Source organism: Petromyzon marinus, chromosome 44 (assembly GCF_048934315.1).
Source record: "Petromyzon marinus isolate PM22_M1 ecotype Great Lakes invasive population chromosome 44, UKy_Petmar_22M1.pri1.0, whole genome shotgun sequence".
NCBI classification, from domain to species: domain Eukaryota; kingdom Metazoa; phylum Chordata; class Hyperoartia; order Petromyzontiformes; family Petromyzontidae; genus Petromyzon; species Petromyzon marinus.
In genome coordinates this window covers 6,392,217-6,409,163 of record NC_133710.1, presented here as the reverse complement: position 1 = coordinate 6,409,163, position 16,947 = coordinate 6,392,217, and the positions used below count along the sequence as shown (strand labels likewise).

Here is a 16,947-nt window from a genome sequence, read left to right as displayed (position 1 = left end):
CCTTATCACTACCCCTAATTTTATCACTACTCTTATCAATACCCCTACTGCAACCCTTATCACTAACCCCAATCCTTATCACTACCCCTATCACTACCCCAAACCCTCCTTAACCACTCCCCCACCTGTTCTCCCGTCACAATTACACCACCCCTTTTAATAACCCCACTCATTTAACTGAACCGCTATCATCTTATGTACGATATTACAATTGTTGTAAAGTGCCTTTTGACTGAGGCACCACATAAAAGTCTGTATAAGATAAATGCCGGGAGGAAGCATTGCCCATGTTGCTGTTTTTTCAGTCGACAAAAATAAATCTCCAAAATCCACACTGCGGAAAACAGGAGTGCGCGGCAGCGAGTAAGCGTGTTTGTAACATATTTATTATAACTTATAAAGCAGGCCGATTAGAAATAACTTGAAGACAGAACAGCCACCAAGAAGGCGGCTTGCATGACTGCGAGCACGCGTCGTCCGCTTGCTTTGAAAGAGAAAAATAAAATGATAATCACATGACCGAGTTCTAAAATGCGCTCGCTTACAAACAGGAGTAACTTATCCAGACATTATAATAAAACATTTTGCTTCTAACGATAATGCGGAAAACTTTTTGATTACTTATCTTAAAATGATTTAAGCCAAAACGCAACCTGTGGCATTTTACACGTAATTCTATAGATACTGATGAGGAACAGTTATCAACCAATGGAAAACGCACATTAACCAAACGCATGGCGATGTGTTTACTATAAAACAAATGCAACCCCGTGGCATCACAGTCATTGTAAGTCCACACGCCAAACAACAAAGCAGTAGGATGCACTCTAAATGTAAGCGTCTCTCTTTCATTTGAACCGGGCACCTCTCAACTTTCTAAACCCGAGACCCACTTAGACGCGCCTGGAAATCTTGTGATTCAGTCGGGGAGTCATCAAGTCACATGCCACGGCCATGACACTTGAGCACAAGAAATAATTCTGGGTCAATTGAACTTTTTTTTCTCGTCTATCCAATGCACCACACGTTCAATTTAATTCCTCCTCACAATGAGTCATGACCCCACCACTGCCCGTTAAACGCGCAAACTATAAATGGACCCCCCCCCCCGTTTAAAAAAATAAACTCACTATGTTCATCATTTAACGCTGCCTTAAAAATGTTTAAAACATAAATTGGACATGTTGGGCAGTGCCTCTTCATTTTTATGTGGGTGGTTGAAACGTTCTTTAGTTGAGGCAGTAACCATGGCAAACGCGGGACATACTTTTTTTATATATAAAAAAGTCCCGCGTTTGTGCACCAATAGCACCGCAGTTGCTTGTTTTTTGCCGTCTTGAGTTTTTTTAAATCAATGCTTGTTTGGCATTTTTGTAAGAATTTAATAAATGTATGCGACATTTTCATTTCGCATACGACAAACCAAGATCCCCCAAAACTCAACATAGGATGGTTCTCATCTGCATCAGCAGTCAGGAGTCGGTGGCTGAAATTCCACATTTCTATCGTGGGTAACCCAGTCTGAAAGTTATTCTACATTTCTCACATAAAAGCCACCGCTGCTCAATGTTTTCATCAATATCGAAGTAGTGATGACGATAATGACAGGGGTCAATTTCACCTCTCGATCTTGATTTGAACTCGCCACCTTTACAACTGAGGGCTGAACGCTTGGATCAGGGGAATGCCCACAACCGCCGCAGATATTGACCCCACGACCTTGGAACACGCGAGACTCGAACCGGCGGAGGGAGAAACGCTCCCATACAAATCACGGCGCACGCTCACGCGCGCCGCGCCCCGCTCGCGAGAATTTAGCTCACAAATCCCCAAACGGCAACGGTAATAAATTACACAAGAAACAATCATAAAATTCTTATTTATGAATGTTAACGCTTACAAATGAAAAGAGTAAAAGGCTAAAAAACGATGCAGTAGTACTCGGAAAAAACCCATCCGGATTGCCGCTGCCGCCGCCACCAATCTCCCGACCCCTTCCAACGCCTTGGCGATTCTCCTGGGATGCGAGGGAGGGGCGGGGGTGGGCCTGTGCCCCGCTTGTGTGCCCCCCATTCAGAGGCAACCCCTCAGGGTGTTTTGGAAGGCACTCAGCCAATACCGTTGATGCCACCATCACTTCTGTTCCTTCTGCCAGATCCCACAGCAGTTTGCATTTGACCTCCAAGTACTGCTCTTAGTATCATCCAATTCATCTATTTTTTTCACTGAGTGGAGGAGTCGATATATAAGGTGCCCGCCCCCCACCCCCATGGTGTTCCATGTTCATCGTATCCTAAAATCAAACACTGCTCCCACGCTGGAATCATAACATATTTGCTTATTAAACTCTCCATCGCTTACCGGTACCGCATTCCTCATGAATTTCTTACGAGATCTTTATATGCCGACAGCAATGACCACGACCATCGGTAACACAAATCCCAATCGGCGGAACCTGCCCACTTCGAACACATGCCACAGCAGTCACGCCGTTGATTATACAAACCCTCGCTAATAAACACATTTAAATCTTGACTTAAAGCTTTCATGACTGCTGGAATTCATGTTCTTTGAGTCTTTTGGTAAAGTCACGCGGATCGATCGTCATCAGGAGGAAAAAAAAGGGGGAAAGCTGCTGAGTCTGCCTCAGCAGCTTCCTCCTGATGACGATCGCTTGCATTGTGATCAAAACGTCATGGTTTTTGTTCATTTTATTTTTTATTAATATGAACCTATCTTAGTGACTTTACCGAAAAACCCAAAGAATATAAACACATTGAAGTAATTAAACCAGCAGCCTAAGTCTTTGCGATTTATTTTGCAGGAGGGTCTTGCATTTGGATGCTCGGCAAACTGCTTTGCGTGCAATTTGCATCGCGATGAGGAAAACTAAAAAAACATGGAGTGCTCCTAGAAAACCCACGCACACAAAGCGGGGGGGGGGGGGGATAATATAGCACTCAAAAACCCATACGTATAAACTTAACCGCTACCAACTTGCACTACACTCTCACCCAGTGTCTGTCCCATAGCTCCAGAGATTGAGGACTCTCTCACGATGAGCTCCATGTGCTTGAAAAACGATTACGTACCACGATAGGCGCGGCTCGGGGCGAGACAGTCGCCGAGTTTCCATGGCACATTTGGAACCGGGCTGGCTCTGAGCTCGCACCGGGATGGGCCACCACATCCCCCATAGCAACCTGGAGTTAGCTGCAACCAATCCCATCGAGGTCCTACAGCCAGGTGTTCCGGATACCTTAACTCTTTCCCGTTCCGCTGATGTACGTGTACATCATCGATTTTTATTCCGATAACGTTTGAATGAGGTACGTCATCGGAACGGAACCAGAAGCAAAAATAACTTTACTGGTAACTTTACTGCCAGAAGGCGTGCCACAGTTTGGCACCAGCTATCGTAGAGTGTGGTCGTGTCACTATAGTTCTCTGCTGTAAGCACAATGTATTTAAAAACAGTGGCGCTACACCTCTCAAAATAAATTTCACTCGGATAGCTAATGCATGCCGAGATTCAGTGGTCAACGGGACCCACCGTGTAACTCGCCGTCGTCTCGGAACACAAAAGGGGTTCAATAAAAATAGCTGCGCTCGCAGCAGGCTGCCCGACGAACCCTGACCCAGCTGCGATGTCACGGGGTCACTGGCAAAGTGAGATGCGCTTCGATAAATCTCTCGCCAAGTTTTAACATCCTCGGCCGCGTTCGCATTTAAACCTCCCCGTCCAAACGTCACTTCATAAATTGTAAGTTGGGAAAAAAGGCCAAAATGAATAGTTCGAGTTTTCTGGGAACGCCCGAGTGGACGATGTTCTGGACCTCGATTGTGGATGTAGCTGTGAAAAGCTGTGGCTTGCCATTGCAGTAACCCCAGGACTCGCTGGTGGACACCTGAGGGAAGCTGTCAAAAGTTGAAGGTTTTCCCTGTCGCCAGACCTACTCATCATGCTGCCACAACCCTTACCAGGACAAGAGGATTGAGAAACGAACGAACAAAAAAACCTATCTTGACAAACGTCGACGTTTAAGCTCCGATAAAAGCCTTGTACATTTTTTTGGAACCATCACTTTCCAACCACGACCGTACGATTTTGATGTTAACTCGAGGCCACGCTCGGTACTCATTGCAACGCTGAGTCGACTTGGGGGAGGCCCATGACTAGTTCAAATATTTTCCACTTGTTATTGGTTGCGAGTGGGAATTTAACGGGTTCATAGCGCAGTGCGCAAACTACTACGCTACCGCTCCCCACATACACACACACTCGTACATACACACATTGACAAGCATACATACAAACGTGCAATGCACACAAATAGTTACACGAAAAATTATGCACACCCATAAAACAGACAATCCCCACCTCCATAGACTCTACATAGACTGTTAGGGCAAGTGTTGTTAGCAAGCACCATTTAAGGCCAAACACGAAATTCAGTGGGTGTGGCCAGTTCTTTGCCTGGCCACCTTTGTCTCCCCCATGCTGATGTTTACCCACTGTGCCAGGTACACACTTAAGGCCGAGTCAGCCTACGAGAGGCTCAGAACCGGTTCAGATGTCACTCCCTACTGATGTTAGCCAAGGCCGGGAATCGAACTTAGGTCGCCTGGGTTCATAGCGTGGCGCGCTAACCACTGCCCCACCGCTCTCCCCCAACAAGTGTGAAAACTCAAATACACACGGACACGTGTTACCAAGCAGAGCAGCACTCCTTACCCCATCCCATCGTGTCACTTCTACCCTGGCGTCAAGCCCGCTGCATTGACCACGAGGTCAATGGTGCGAGGCTCGCCGTTCGTCCGTTTAGTTCTCCTGCGCGCTATCTGTTCGTCTGTCTACCCATTTCTCCATCTGTCCGTCTGTCTGCCCATAGTTCCATCCGCCCGTGTATCTGTGCATTCTTCACCTACCCATCCGCCTGCCCATCTGCATGTCTGCCCATTAACCTATTTATCCGTGTCGGTCCACATGCAACCAGGCGTCTTATCTTTCCTTTGCACAATCTGTATATCCATCTGTCTGCTTATATTTCTCTTGTCCATCTCTGTATCTGTCTATCAACTTTGTAGTCTGTCCGTCAGTCTATTTGTCTGCCCATGCATATGTCCATCTGTTCGTCAGCGGTGTCTGTCCCTCCATTCCACCATCTGCCTGTTCATCTTTCTACCCATGTATTTGTCCTGCCATCCATTCACCTACCCATCCATTTGGCTGTTCATCATTCTGCCTATGTGCTCATCTGCTCCTCCATCAGTCTGTCGGTCCGTCAGTCCGCCCGCACAACTCTTGTCGCTTCTCCACTCAACCCTCCCCCGCTTCATCCCTCCTCCCCTCAAGTACGGAGACGATTCCCGAACTTCTCTCCGTTTAAAGCGGCCGGCTCGATCGGGCGCCGGCGTCACCGTCACGTGAGCTGCAGCCCCGGCGGCACTGGCTCCACCGTCACCCCGCTGCCGCCGCCGCCAACGCCGCCGCCGCCACCGCCGCTGTGCCGGTGGTGCCGCACCGTACGCTTGTGCCGCTCCAGGATCCACGCCTGCGAGAAGCGGCGCCCGCAGTCGGCGCAGGCGAAGGGCCGCTCGCCCGTGTGGGAGCGCGCGTGACGCGCCAGCAGCCACGCCTGCGTGTAGCGCTTGCCGCACATGTCGCAGTGGAAAGGTCGCTCGGCGCTGTGCTCGCGCCGCTGGTGCACGCGACGAAGCGTGGCGCTCGCGAAGCACCGCCCGCACTCCACGCACACGAACGACGTGCGTGCCGCCGCCGGACCTCCCGCCACCGGCGGGGGCTGCGTCACCGATCCCGAATCCTGAGCGCCGCCACCGCCGCCCAGCCCGTCCTGCCGGCGCGGCGGCGCTTTTGGCAACGGCTGGCAAGCGCCGCCGTTCAGCCCCGACGATGAAGGGGGCGGGGCGGCACCGTCCATCTGGCCGCAGCCGAGGCTGTAGATGGACGGCTTGGGTGGCAGGAGCGCCGCCTCGGTGCAGAAGCCGACCACGTTTATGGGGTGGAAGGCGTACGCCTCGTCCGGGAAACAGTTCCTCGTGAAGACGCTGCTGACGCCGCCGATGCCACCGACATTACCGCGTTTGTCACCTGTGGTGGTCGGGAGGGGGGGGGGGGCAGAGGGAGGGGAGGAGAGAGCCTTTTTTTCTTAACAAGTGAATACCCAGTCAATAGTGTGCGTAACACCGCCCGTCGCATGGTTCGCATGTTGGCTGTGCGCGCATTTCCAACGGCGGTGCTTTCGAGAACCCGTGTCCACGGTTACATTTAGAATGCATCCTCTTTCTGTAACGAACGCGACGAGCACCCGAAAATCAAAACCTCGCGCAAAACATCGCCAAAACCGGGCTCGCACGCCACGTCTTCACAACAAGGAGAGAACGACGCGCCGCTTGTCCACGTGCCGATCGGAGATGGGTACCATGTCACACACTTAGAAATTATGCCGCCACCCCGGCCTGACACTGGGCTCACTCCATCTGGAAGTGCGTTATCACTCGAAGGGACATCACGGGAAGTGGCATCTGCTTTCAGTAGGTGCGATGGCGCGCGGCTTCGGGTAATAATGAGTGGGTCGTCGGCACCAACAGGCGACACTTTGCACAAATTCACATTGTGTCTCTTTGCATCACTGTAAAACTCAAAATTTCGGACCTGGCTTGGCTTAACATGTCCTTGTTCAGTAACACATCAGAATAGAGGTAAGAAAGACCACTGCCTGTGACATCGTTTCCTGCGACGTGACTTCACACAACATCACTTCCTGATCGAACGTGCACGCAGGCACGCGGCCGGGGGAATCGTGGCGCCTTCATGACAGCCTGATGCTCTAAAGAATGGCCCCAATACCAAATGTACCAACTATCGTCATTAGTATCGTCGTCGTCGTCATCATCATCATCATCACCGTGACAGGAACAACACCGACCGGCGCGTCCACAACAACCAAGCTGCAACCGCTCCGCCGCGGTCAGAACAGCGCCACCCACGGCTGCACGGGAGCGGTGGCGGTGACCCGGCCCAGCGCGTGTGCCAGCGAGCGCCGATGCCGCGCCAGGCTGCCCGACTGCGAGAAGCGCACGCCGCAGGGCGCGCAAACGAAGGGCCTCTCGCCCGTATGCGTGCGCGCGTGACGCCGCAGGTCCGACGTCTGCGCAAAGCCCCTGCCGCAGTCGGCGCAAGCGTGGAGGAGGGGGGGGCGGTAGCGGTGGCCTCCGACCCCCTGTGCGGCGCGGATAAACCGCCCGTCACCTGTCTGCACCAGCTCCGTGCCGGGTGGCGGGGCATCGCTGGCGCCGTGGATCGCCCCCGCGTCCTCGCCCGGGCCGAGGGGGTGGTACGACGCCGCTGCCGCCGTCGCTGCCGCGTGCTCGTGATGGTGGTGGTGATGCACGTGCCCGTACGGACCCTCGCCGCTCCTCGCGAGCAGTCGGGATGGCTCGGCCGAGGCCGGGTGGTGGTGGTGGTGGTGCCAGTCGGCGGTGAGCGGCGGTACTGGCGGTGGCTGCTGCGGTGGCTGCTGAGGCGGCTGCTGCGGCGGCTGCTGCGGCGGCTGCTGCGGCGGCGGAGGTGGCGTGGGGCCATGAGAGGAGTGGCGGTTCGGTCTGGGGCTGCCGCGGAGGGAGTTGCGACGCTGCCGGTCGCTTTCTTTGGACGGAAAGCGAAAGGATTTGGGAATTAAGGGATGAACACACGTAATGCCCTTGCAGCGCGACAAGACCAGGACCAAGAGCGGAGTTGATGTTCTTAAGCCGACGAACAAATGAGCTGTAATGTGCTCAATCTCGTCACATCACCGAAGCTAAGCAGGATTTTAACCTGGATAGAGCATGGTTGGGTGACCACCACGCACAGATTTCAATGTACCTCAGATCGCTCGGTTAAAAGTGCATTTCACCAACCGGTGCTTTAACAATGGTCAATGTTGATGAGCAGATTTAATTTATTTTAATTTGATATTGACAACAATGTCACTCATCTACCCAGGAAAAAGTGTCACTAAGTCTAAAATATAGATTATTAAAGCAGGGTCAAATCTTGACTTAAAGCTTTCTGGACTGCAGGAATCCATACTCTTTGTGTCTTTCGGTGAAGTCACGTAGATAGAAGTAGTAATAAAAAAATCACGTTTCGATCGCAACACGAGCAATCGTCTTCAGGTGAAAAAAATACGCCGTGATTTTTTTTATTGTTTTTCTATCCACGTGGCTTTACCGAAAGACCCAAAGAGTATAAAGCAGAGTCCTGCATTGCTATGTTTTGCTAACCCACAAGACAGGAGAGTAAAGCACCCAGAGAAAACCCTCAGATGTTGTAACAACAAGGTCTGGTCATGCTCTTGAAAGTTAATGTAAAGTAACTTTCTGCTTAGACGAATATTCAAACTCACAACAGACATCCCAGGACACACAGTGCAGATGTGTACGTACAATATAATAGCTACTAGCATTTTGAGTCTTTACATCTGTGCTTTAAAGATTAAACATTGGCCAGCACATGTTCATGCATTTAAAATGTCGCATATTTATATAACCCCAAAGAACAAGCATCTCCAATCCTGTGGTTAAGCACCTGGGCTGTGTTCCGGACTGTCCAAATTGAGTTGGAAGTTTCGTGTGAGAAGCACAAACTTTTATATATTTGTCTCTTTCCCAAAATATATCCAGACTGTACCATCGGCATCTCAACACGAGATGACAAATCCTTTCGATCTCTTGAAAGAGCAGCGCAGCCCACTGCGTTGGAGAACAGCCCACGGAAGCGGATATTACAGAGCTACCTTCGAGATCCCCTCAAGCGATATCGGGTCCACATAGGATGGAGGTAAGAGTAAGTTCAACACACGATAGTCGAACTGATACAAGTTTCTCACGACTGGCATGTAGGCAAATTAAGCGGTGACCGTGCCAAGGCTATGAAATCACGACTCTTGAGAAGCCAGTTTTGTCACAGGGGCTGCAACCTGGATTCAAACCTAAAGTCTCAACGGTGCCCGGATACGAATCTGCATGGCAAGAGCCGTTGGTGTCGTTTTGCATTGCGTCTTCGTCCCGGTGCTCACCGTTGTAGAATTTCTCCGTCTTCACTGTCGTTGCCTTTTCCCAGTGACTGCTGCCACCGCCACTGCTGCTGCTGCAACATCGCCCGCCTGTGCCCGGCACGCCATGCGTCTCCATGGCGACCACACCCTCCCGAGCGTCGTCCGCCAAGTCTGCGGCAACGCGAGCGGAGCGACGACGGCACGCGGTCAGCGTAATGGACGCAGGGCGAGGAGTTAACGATGAGTTCAATAGGCACCGATGTCGATTGGCACGTGGCGAGGACGTTGCGTCACCTACGCGCGTCTCGACTCGTTCATTGTGTGACACCAGAAAGCACGGCTTCCACGGTGGAAAAACAATACTGGCGCCTCTCAACCCGTGCCGGGCTTTACTCGGGCACGGCCCTCGTGCGGCTCGGTTGTACCGACCCACGTGTACATTATGTGGGTCGGTACCGCAGTTACCCCGCCTCACTCACCTTCCCCACACTCCTCCACGGCTGGCGCCATCCCCTCACCCCACTCCTGCCCCATGTGCCGCCCACCGGCCTCATTCTCCGACATCTTCACCGACTCCTCGTGGTGGAACGCCTCCGCTTCAAATGACTCGGCCACCTCCACTACGGGCGCGTTCAGACACCAAGAGAGCCAAACGTTAGCCTTTCCCAGGAAATTTCACAAATTAGAGATCGGTCCTATCGGTCTATTATTGGATAAAGAGCCCACCCAAGACACCGGACTATAAGGCTACTGTTAATAGTCTGGTTTGTCAGTCTATTAGTGGCTGGAGACCAAACAAACACTAGTCTGCCAGTCCAATGTTTATGAAGACAAGTTTGCCACTCTGTCGTCTAATCATTGCATCAGAGCAATGTGTCAGTCTGTTGCTGAGAGACCCACTCAGAGGCCAATGTGCATTTATACTGTAACTACTTAAAACGTTTTTCTTTATTTTACCAGGTAAGGCCCACTGAGCTCTTTTTCAGAAGCGACTTGGCCACAAATGATAGCTCAACGAAGTGGGTTATATCACGTGGAAATTTATAGCAGCCAAATACTTCAAACGTATGTCGATTCTAAATGTGGATGGAAAAATCGGAGGACCCGGAGAAAAGTCCCCACGACCATGGGGAAAGAAACATGCAAACTCAAAACAACAGGCGTCAGGGTCAGGATTGAACCCACGACCTCCTCCATACCGGAAAAGGAAGTTAACATCTCGCCACCATGGCGCCTACGGTATCGTGAGCAGAGAGCAGTGTGTGTCGCTCTATCCGTCTGTCGTGTAAAGCACCCCACACCTTCCTCCGACATGGTGGTGGTGTTGAGGTAGGGGCTGCCTCCCCCCTCGCTCGGCCCCACGGCACTGTCTCCGTGCACCAGCGAGTCCAGGCAGCGGAATCTCTGCGCCGACTGCAGCAACTCGCGGCTCAGGGAGCTCAGCGTGGCCACGATGGCGTCGAGGACGGCGCGACTCGCCAGGACTCCTTCGCAACGGGGGGCGCACCCTCCCAGCTCCTCATCATCCTCCTCCTCCTCCTCATCACCACCGTCATCGTCCCTCGCTCGCTCCTCCTTCCCGTCGCCATCGTCTTCGCCGTCTCCGGACAGTGGCCCCCGGCTGCGGCGGCGGCCTCGTCGGCGCTGGCGCCACCACCACCGCTGTCGCTGCCGCGGCGCCAGCGCGCGCACGAGCCGGCGCAGCACGGCGTAGAAGGCGAAGGGCAGGCGGTCGCGGGCGGCGCCCAGCAGCTCGGCCGTCACCTGCACGTCCTCGGCGCACGCCAGCAGCTCCTCGTAGTCGCTGATGCCCAGCTCGCGCTCCATGGCGTCGGCGAACGTGGGCTTCATGCCGCGCGTCGCCAGCCACGCCGGGAAGTCTCCGCGCGGGTCCGGCTCTGCCACGGCGCACGCCATCGCTGCAATGTCGCGGTTCGGTTCGCTGGCTCGTTAATTAACGACGATGCCTGCAGAGAGAGTGACAGTGGGTGGTCCCCGGTCAATGTCGACACACAACTGGGGCAGAATTTCTTCCTTTGTACGGCAACAGAGAGTATGTCCATTTGAAAGTTTTTTTTCCTTCATAAATCTGGACCGTCCAACCAGATTTTATTTCACCAGGAGGGAGAAACAATGCATAGTTCTCTGATGTGTTTTCGGGTTGCACCGTGTGTTGCTTGGTGTAATATCCGACGATCCACTGCACATGCTGTTAACTTCTTTAGTAAGTGCCTTCAGTTCGGCAAAGCTTACCTGGGTTATCTCAAAGACCAAACATAGTGAGGTCAGAACCGAATTCGGTTCCCAAAGATGCTCCCAGCACAAGCAGCTTAATGCTGGACGTCGTGCTGAACAATACGTAGTAGAAACTGCAAACACATCGGAGAACTATAGAGCTGAACTGCGAAAACCTACTTCGTAAAACCCATTAAGATAAATATGAACCGTGGTCTTGTTTACAAGTATGATCTGGGGTTAAATAAAATAATAAATATCGTGACATCGAATAAGTGAAATAACAAATACATTCCAAATGCGCCATCGGTGATGTGCTGTAATACGAACAATAAGACTAAGTCAGTGATCTCTGAGGGCACGTTCCTTAGCAACTGCTGCCATAGTGCGTTGTTATGGCAATGTGAATTACCCCTCATAGCTAAGGTCCCGTGACCTTAGACATATATGCCTTATGTAATATATATTGCCTCACCACTGGCTGTGTTGTTGAATGTCTGATTTCTCTTTTGGCAATTAAATGTGTTCTCTTCCATATAATTTAAATGCGAAATCTTCTAATAAAGCGTCACGTTATCACGAGAGGATTACGCTACCAATTGAAACTCTCACAGAGAGCATTAAATAATGACCTGAGGAAGATAATGTCACAGAACTACTTCTGAAGTTATTTTCAATTGCATGGCACGCCTCCTCCCATGCCCTGCTCATCACGTGGTAATGACACAAACAATGATTACATCCTCAGAGCCACAAGGAAGTCAACCAATGCTTGTGCAATAATAAAAATTACTTATTTACCAGGGGTGTAAGGCCAACACCGATTACACCGTACATTTTTAGCAATGGGTGGAAACCAGAGAACCCTGCAGAAATTCATGCAGAACAGGAGGACATAAAAACTCCACTCACTGACACAAATACAAAAAATCCCCAAATAGCCTTAACAGACTTTTGGAGCAAGTGCTGTAAGCGAGCACCTATGAAGGCCGGCACAGCACACAAAGAGGTGGGTGGCAAGAAACACACACAATCACTTGCACGCACACTCTTGAGATCATACACTCTTCCCACAGAAAAGGTGCCCGAGTTAGAAATCGAACCCAGGTCCTTCTTGCTGAGGCAAAGGTGTTAATCCTGCGCCTCCCTGCCACCCAACGTGAGACCTTATTCAACTTGTTATTCAACTTATTAAACTTGAGAACCCGAATTTATCGCAGGTTACGTCCGTCATTAAACACAACAAATATACATTTATCTCATATACGTGTACATGACAGGCCTGTTGTCGTTCCACTGCTGAATGCGATCCTCACCGTGCCATGTTGGCCGAGGGTTACTTGACCAATTCACCACGCGAGTCAGTGTGGGATAAAGGCGGTCAGCATAGATATGGAAAAGTAAATCACTTCAGCCATTTGATTATATCTCACTCGTGAGCGCCACAGCAGCCTAAAACAACCGTTTTATGTATGGAGACTGACCATTAAGGCACGATTCACATCTGTGAAAACTACTGGATATCAGTGAAAAATAGCTTCACAGCTCAGCGGATTACTCCAGAAAAAAAACACACAAATTCTGATTCCTGTAAATTCTAACAAAGTAGTGGCAGTTAAATTTTGATTTAAAACTTTCGTGACTGCAGTGATTCATATTCTTGGTTCTTTCGGTAAAGTCACGTTGAAGGGAAACAATAAAATATATTTTATTTTATATAATAAAATATATTTTATTGTAAAGCCACGTTGAAGGGAAACAATAAAATAATAAAATATCTTTTTATGAAGGGAAACAACAAAATAATAAAAATATATTTTATTATTTTAAAATATATTTTATTATTTTATTGTTTCCCTTCAACGTGACTTTACCGAAAGAACCAATAATATATAAAGTAGTGGCAATTGTGTTATCGGTGCGAGGCCAAGACACACATCACATGGACACAATGTTTATATTCCACTGAGTTCTGGTAAGGTCACATTATTTCGTCGGCATCCCAATACATTCCCTAATCAGACGCAACTTGTTTATTTTTCGCGCATCCGCCCGAGTGAATTCCATACTCCATTTGGACGTCGAACGCTCCTTCCTCAAGTGAAAGCAACAACAAAAAAACCACAACCCTTTGAACAATGCAGGGCGAGTCACCCCGTTCTCGTTTACCGACCCGAGAGTGACAATCACGTGGGAGATGACGGTGATAAATGATGATAGATCTGCGCCTGATGATGCTCGTGATGGCGAATTGAATACGGTGCCAACTTCTTTCGCACCGTACGCAGCCAACCGTGCTAATCGGAGGTGCAGGGGACGACTTTTGAGGGGCGTTTCGTTGTTAAACGCGAGGAATAAAATTGTGATAACGGTGACGACGTCAAGGATAATCGTACTGACGATGGTGATAATGGTGGCGTTCTTGGTAATTATGCTAATGGTGCTGAACGTGCTTAAGGAAATGACCCGATAACAATCGTGGTGACTGTGACTGATTATGCTGACGACGGTGGTGGCGACGGACATGAAGCAGGTAATGCTATTGACGGGATAACGATAATAGTTACGTAAATAACGACAATTGTTATGATGGTGGTGATGTGCAATGATGGTCGCGGCTTTTGGGTCACAATTTACGACGGCGAATCTCGACAACGCGACCGCTTTGTGCCGCATCACATTAATTACACAATCACGAACGGAGGAACACTTTTTTTTTAAATCGGCGTTTGCGGGGCCCTTCGAAGAATTCATTTCCAGAGCCCTGCAACCCAGGCCCCGACAGAGGCCCCCCCCCTCAATAAACCACCTCCACACGTATTTCAACGCCCCCCCCCACCTCCACAGCGACGAGCAATACCGCACGCATCTATCTAAACCCTGGCACGTGTCGCATAACGCGCGCGCACACACCGCACAACACTTCGTTACAAACGTTCGTCCTAATGGTGCACGTTTAGTGCAAGAAGAGAGTTTGAGGTGAGCGGGGGGTAACATTAAAAACTCAATCGTCCGCTCGCTACCTTTTATGCAGCTGTTCCCGCATGCTGTGACCCAACCCCCACCCCTCAGCACCACCCGAGCCAATCGGAGCGCCGCTTGCTCGGCGACCAATGGTGAGCGACGTCATTGGCCGGCCAAACAGGCGCGAGATTATATTTTTTTGTCTGTTATACGGAGCCTGGCCAAAGATCCCATGACGTCATTGTGCGGCGAACTATGCAATGACGTCATGTCACCGTTCCTTGCAGCGTTTAATTTAATCTCGATTTGAAGCTTTCGTGACTGCAGGAATCCATACTCTTTGGTTCTTTCGGTAAAGTCACCAAGTGGGTAGAAAATAAAATAAATCAGACTGTTTTAAAAGATTTGAAACGAGTGTAGCCTCAGGGTCATAAAGAAAACAGTATGCCGCAGCAGCACACCATGGGCGTTCCCACGTGATGCACGCTTGTGTTGCGCCCGAAACGTCGTAACACAAAATAGATACCTTTTGCACGGAATCAAGTACTGCATTAACCACACACAGCACTTGTGGTAAACTGATAACGCTATGTAACACGAATTTTGTTCCTGGGTAGTTAAGTGTTATTTTTCTAATTGTGACCAGGACTTTATGTGAATGAACGACACAAATGCACACCACGTTTTCTGAAAATAGGTAAATTTCAAAATTTCACTGTCCTGGTCACAAAAGCAAAGTTTGTGGGGAATAATAGCCATTTTCTGTACTTTTGAGGCATAAGCAATTAACACTTACTACCCAGGAACAAAAAAAATAATCAATTTGTTACACAGTCAGTTTACTTTTGAGGCATAAGCAACGTCGTACTCAAATTTTTAAATGATGTTGATTCACTCTTCAACACACCGGTGGCCTAAAGTGGTGAACTATTTGTCCTTTGTAAACGTGACACATTTTTTTTACTGTTTGGCCGTGTCGGGTGGTGGAGGGTTACGACACATTTATAAATAACGCGATGTAACCCAAAAACCTTTATTATGAATTGTTACACAGTGTTATGAATGGAGTGGATTATTCACTTTGCTTGTGTCCTGTTCACAAAAGCAAAGTTTGTGAGGAATAATAGCCATTTTCTATACTTTTGAGGCATAAGCAATTCGGAAAATAAAACTTACTACCCATGAACAAAAGTAAATTGTTACACAGTGTATAATATAAAAGTTTGTGTAGCTGCTCACCCCTAGCTATAATTCCTCTGTGCTGTTCGCCTTTTAGCATTCCCTGGTCTGATAATTGTGATACAAGGCCTTACATTGTCTCTGGTGTAGGCCAATCAGTTTTAAAGACAATGCCGTATTATGAACAATGCCTTATATTACCAGAGCTTATATTCTTGGTTCTTTCGGTAAAGAAAGATTCAAGAATATGAATCACTGCAGTCACGAAGGCTTTAAATACAAATTTACCAGAGGTTGTTTTTGTTTGAATGTTCACAAGTACAAGTGTGGTTAATTCAGTACTCGATTCAATGCAAAAGGTTTATATTTGGTGTTTGAACATCTTAACACAATTGTTTAATTGCCAGAAAGGGGTAAACCCTATTCTTATTTTTCAGAATGTAAATGCGATTTACATATACGATGAAAAATATAATTGCCGTCGCGAGTTGTGCGTAGATTAGTAACAAAAACCGCCACACTATAAACACCGTGGGTGATCTGAGGTGGTGAAATATGTAATAGGCGACGTTTCGGCCAACGGCCCTTCTCCATGGTTACTGTACGTGTGTAGTGTACGCTGGGGGAACATTTAACCTCAACAACCTGCGTACGTCCAATCCAATGATAAAGTGGACATTCCATATTCACATGGCGAGTCGCGGAATATCCTCAATAATGCAAGCCCCCCCCCCCCCCTTTGTCAATCCACCGATGGATGAAGGAATCCTTTGTGCCGTATCGGTCACGGGAGTTGTTTGACCATACTTCACCACACGGGTCCATGGTGGTGGGAGGAAGAGGCGTCTAGGATCGGTTCATTTGGTTGGAAATCGAACTCGGATGACCGGGGCTCATTGGCTCAGCGTGCTCACCGCCGCTTCGCCTCGTAAATTATATCAAGCGGTGGAAATTCCACGTTCACGTGACCGATCGCAGTACAACTTTGCCCTCAATTATCAATCAAATAAATCGTGTCCACATAAGAGTTACGACAATGTCCACACTAAATGTGGAACGTCCCGGTCTAATTAGCACAGTGTCTCTGGTGTAGGCCAATCAGTTCAGCTTTTATTACGAGTAATTATTATATCATCGCTTCTGAAATCGCATCCTAATTCCTCGGCATAAATAGCGCCTCGTTACAAATCGCGAGAGGTGGCGGCTTGTGAAAGGGGGAGGCCTTCATCCAGCGGTGGATGGACCACGATCTCACGACGAATTTAACGAGCCCTTACCGGGTGCCGATGACGATGTCAACGATGGAGTACCCGTGATGACTACAACAACAACAAGTCAATACAACTAAACGTGAGCTCATTTGCTTTGTCGGATTTGGAGTCAAATAAGTTGGTGTCCAACAACAACCGACGGCGGCGGCAGCGGCGGCGAAGACAACGATGTCGGGAGCTGGTGAAGTGGGAACGCCGTCGAAAGTCCTCGAGAGAGTCGATAAAACATCGCCACC

The 16,947-nt window shown here is 49.3% G+C and overlaps 1 protein-coding gene across 3 annotated transcripts; it reads right to left on the bottom strand.

The window, feature by feature from the left end:
- Positions 1 to 368: 368 nt before the first annotated feature.
- Positions 369 to 16,856, bottom strand: LOC116951961 (uncharacterized). Of its 3 annotated transcripts, none has more exons than XM_032970890.2 (6): positions 16,718 to 16,856; positions 10,364 to 11,029; positions 9,542 to 9,682; positions 9,084 to 9,233; positions 7,274 to 7,669; positions 369 to 6,112 (listed from the first exon to the last, which is right to left on the bottom strand). In XM_032970890.2, exons 2-6 carry the CDS (start codon positions 10,977 to 10,979, stop codon positions 5,424 to 5,426), a joined length of 1,992 nt encoding a protein of 663 aa, XP_032826781.1. In that variant the 5' UTR covers positions 10,980 to 11,029; positions 16,718 to 16,856; the 3' UTR covers positions 369 to 5,423. The 3 variants fall into 3 exon arrangements, with proteins under 3 accessions (XP_032826781.1, XP_032826783.1, XP_032826782.1); XM_032970892.2 differs by lacking the exon at positions 16,718 to 16,856 and adding an exon at positions 14,321 to 16,241; XM_032970891.2 differs by lacking the exon at positions 16,718 to 16,856 and adding an exon at positions 12,614 to 13,068.
- Between the last annotated feature and the right edge of the window lie 91 nt (positions 16,857 to 16,947).

What these genes read in the sequence shown, in the direction of transcription:
- LOC116951961 (XM_032970890.2), bottom strand. Translation starts at nt 10,979, where the DNA reads ATGGCGTGCGCCGTGGCAGAGCCGGACCCGCGCGGAGACTTCCCGGCG. An exon ending in GACGGAGAAATTCTACAACG is followed by an intron (nt 7,670 to 9,083) that starts GTGAGCACCGGG and finishes TTCCGTCCAAAG; the next exon opens with AAAGCGACCGGCAGCGTCGC. An exon ending in CACGGAGCTGGTGCAGACAG is followed by an intron (nt 6,113 to 7,273) that starts GTGACGGGCGGT and finishes CGACCACCACAG; the next exon opens with GTGACAAACGCGGTAATGTC.